The sequence below is a fragment of the Morus notabilis genome, unplaced genomic scaffold, assembly GCF_000414095.1.
Source record: "Morus notabilis unplaced genomic scaffold, ASM41409v2 Scaffold783, whole genome shotgun sequence".
NCBI classification, from domain to species: domain Eukaryota; kingdom Viridiplantae; phylum Streptophyta; class Magnoliopsida; order Rosales; family Moraceae; genus Morus; species Morus notabilis.
The window spans coordinates 113,465-116,669 of NW_010366150.1; the positions used below are offsets into that span (position 1 = coordinate 113,465).

The following is a 3,205-nucleotide window of genomic DNA, read 5'->3' on the forward strand; positions in this document are numbered from 1 at the left end:
TTTCTTCAAATTCTTGCTTTGTCAGAGAATCATAAATAGCATCTTGCATTGCTGCTTTTATGTGGTCATATGTTTTGTGACCCTTTAGGCTGTCTAGTAGCTTTTTCATTACTTGTGACAAACACCAACGGTGTCTAGTATTGGGGAATACAACATCAATTGCTTTTGCCATTGACTTGTGTTCATCTGTGATTATGGCAGTCGGGGCACGTCCAGACATACATGCAAGCCATGTCTTAAACAACCACAGAAATGTCGCAGGGTCATCATTTGATAGCAATGCACATCCAAGCAAGATTGGCTGCCCATGATGATTCATCCCTATGAAAGATGTTAAGGGCAATTCATACTTATTAGACAAGTATGTTGTGTCAAATGTAACTGCGTCACCGAATTCTTCATACATTGCCCTACTCCTTGCATCAGCCCAGAACACATTATTGATCCGAGCATCATCGTCCATATCCACCATATAAAAGAAATTTGAATTCTTGATTTGCATACGAACAAAATAGTCCTGGATTGCTTTAGCGTCTCCCGCCCTAAATTGCAGCCAACTTCCTTTCTCCGAGTAACTCACGCAATCATTTTCTAGTAATTTGACATCATCACAGCCTCCAACTTCAAGTGATTGATGAGTGTTCCTCGCGCCAATCACTGTTTCATCATTGAGTTTTCTCCGTACACCTATAACTTTTTCCCTATTGCATGAATAAAATTGAGACTTACTTGGACTCAGTTCATGATTGTGATTAAGTGCAACAGAATTTATCTTACACTTTCCATCTTCAAACATGGTAGCATTAACTCTAGCCTTGCACTCAATTCTCGTTAGTGGATTTGGAGTCAGGTAATTTTGCTTATGAGACATTGACTTCCCTGCGCGGTTGCATGACAAAGACATGAATTTCAATTTCCCACAAGGCGAAGGACGTGACGTTTTCTTCTTAACTCCAAAACCTTCTTGTCTGCCATATTGTCTATAGTACTCGTAAAGGGAATCCAACGAGTCGAACACCATTCCAGTTTCGGGGGCTTTTATAACCTCATCATGGCAATCCGATCCATTCTCCGTCTCATTCTCATTCAAAGCTACCTTGCCACTAATATCCTTGAATGAAATTACAACTTCTTGCATTCTAAACACCTCGTCACTGCAGCACAGAACCAATAAACTAAAACAATTTAAGCTATTGTATTTATCAAAAATCCAAACGCGAAAAATATCGGATCGCTATTAGAACATAAAAGGACGTCAGTAAAGAAAAATTGAAATTTGAGATTGATAACAAGGCCCGCTCTTAGCCATGCCCAGAAGTAAAAACAGTCTTAAAGACGGTACCATTTAAAAGTTAAAGCTATAGCAAAAATAACTGTTCAGTTATGAATTAAATTTTTTTCTAGATATTACCACACCAACATATAAATTTAACTCATGAAAATTTCATCTATCCTAATTCCTAACTCCATAGGTTAAAGGACCCATGAAAGAGCTAATGCACTTGAGTAACATGACATAGAAGCCCAAAGTCAAATCTTTAGTGATATTCACTAAAAAAATAAAAATAAAAAATAAAAACCTTAAGGGGGTTACAAGCCCAAATAAAAAAAGATAAAAACAAAAGTGCATAGTTTCAATTAAAGATATATACAACGACAACGACAAGAAAACTCGTAAAATAAAGCCGGTAAATTGCTGGAACCCGAAACCTAAAATGCAAGCATACTTTCGAGTTGGTTCGTGAATTCAAACCGAAATTCAAGCTCAAAACAAGAATTTAGAATGGGGGAAAACAAAAAGCCTTACTTACCGAACAATCCCTCAGGTGTGCCGAGTAACAGAATTAGCTCAATTCGGAAACACGAGAAGAATGCGAGGCTTGATTTCAATGTTTACGAGGAGAAAATGGGGGAATCGGAGCAGAGGTTGAAGACGATGAACAGGAGCGAAATCGAGGCGGTGAGGGACCAAAATGAAAGGGGTTTTGGATCGGATTCAGAATACAGCTGAAAATTCTAGGATGGTTTAGAGGAGGAAGGTTTGGTAAGCCATGCAGAATGCAGATGTGCGAGAGAGAGAGAGAGAGAGAGAGAGAGAGAGAGAGAGATCAGAAATGGTGGCAGGGGAGGGGTGAGTTGGGAGTCGTGTCGCCTGACTGGATGGCGTGGCTACTCGTGCCATAGTTGATAGTGGGGGCCAAAAATGGAATTTTAAGAAATGTCTGTCCTTGGGGTTGAACAAGTAATTTTGCGACCTTCTCACGAGTCATGAAATTTTTAACAAAATTAGATGTGACTACGAAAATTTTTTACTCTAATAAAATTTAAATTAGTAAAATAAATAGAGTTTAAGAGTGTGTTTATTTATACAACTTAAATCATAACATGATGAGAAAAATATTGTAATAAAAAATTTAAATTTAAATTTATGTGAAAGAAAACACTGTAATAATATGACTTGAGTCATAATTTGAGTAACGAATGATGTTTGGTTTATAGATTTAGAATTATAATTTATTATTCTTATTTTTAAATTTTAAATTTTTTATGAGAAAAAAATACTGTAAAAAACTAAAAATAATAATTCAAAATAAAAAACAAACCCTTAAAATAAACATTAAAAAAATAAACGAGACCTAAGAAATATAAAACTAATGAAAACTTTTATGGAGATACCGGATATAGAGAATAGAGAGATATATCATATATTAAGGGTCTCTTTAATTCACTGATTCGAGTTGATATGTGATTTTATATGAGAATTTTTTACTATAATAAAAAAATTAAATATAACTTTTTATAAAAATTTTTTATTGTAATAAAATTTAAATCGGTAAAATGAACGGACTTAAATGTTTATATCAAAAGGTACATTCGGTGAGAAATATCTCTATTTATAATAAAATTTAATGTTACTGTGCGTTGATACTATTTTTGCATTCTTCACACGTTGCACCGATTATTAGACAGCCACTGTACTGACTTTTACAACACTTTTTTTATTATTTATTATTTTCTTTTTAGTAAATTGTAATGTTTCACTCTAAATTATTCTTTTTTTTTTTTTTTTTTGCATAATAGGCTCCTGTTAGTTTTGATAAATGCACTTTTAATTTTAAAATTAATAGTAATTAAAATTTAATAATTGATAACATTATTAAATTGACAGTTATAAATACGAAATTTGTATATTATATGATTTAAA

At 33.6% G+C, this 3,205-nt stretch overlaps 1 protein-coding gene across 1 annotated transcript in view; it reads right to left on the reverse strand.

Moving 5' to 3' along the window:
• The window catches only part of LOC112093825 (protein FAR-RED IMPAIRED RESPONSE 1-like), a 3,413-nt gene extending 1,254 nt beyond the window's left edge, over nucleotides 1-2,159 (reverse strand). The window contains exons 1-2 of the mRNA XM_024173100.1: nucleotides 1,812-2,159; nucleotides 18-1,154 (exon numbers count right to left, since the gene is read on the reverse strand). Coding sequence (XP_024028868.1) covers nucleotides 18-1,138 — 1,121 coding nt within the window. The 5' untranslated portion in view covers nucleotides 1,139-1,154; nucleotides 1,812-2,159. The remainder of the gene's footprint in view (nucleotides 1-17; nucleotides 1,155-1,811) is intronic.
• Between the last annotated feature and the right edge of the window lie 1,046 nt (nucleotides 2,160-3,205).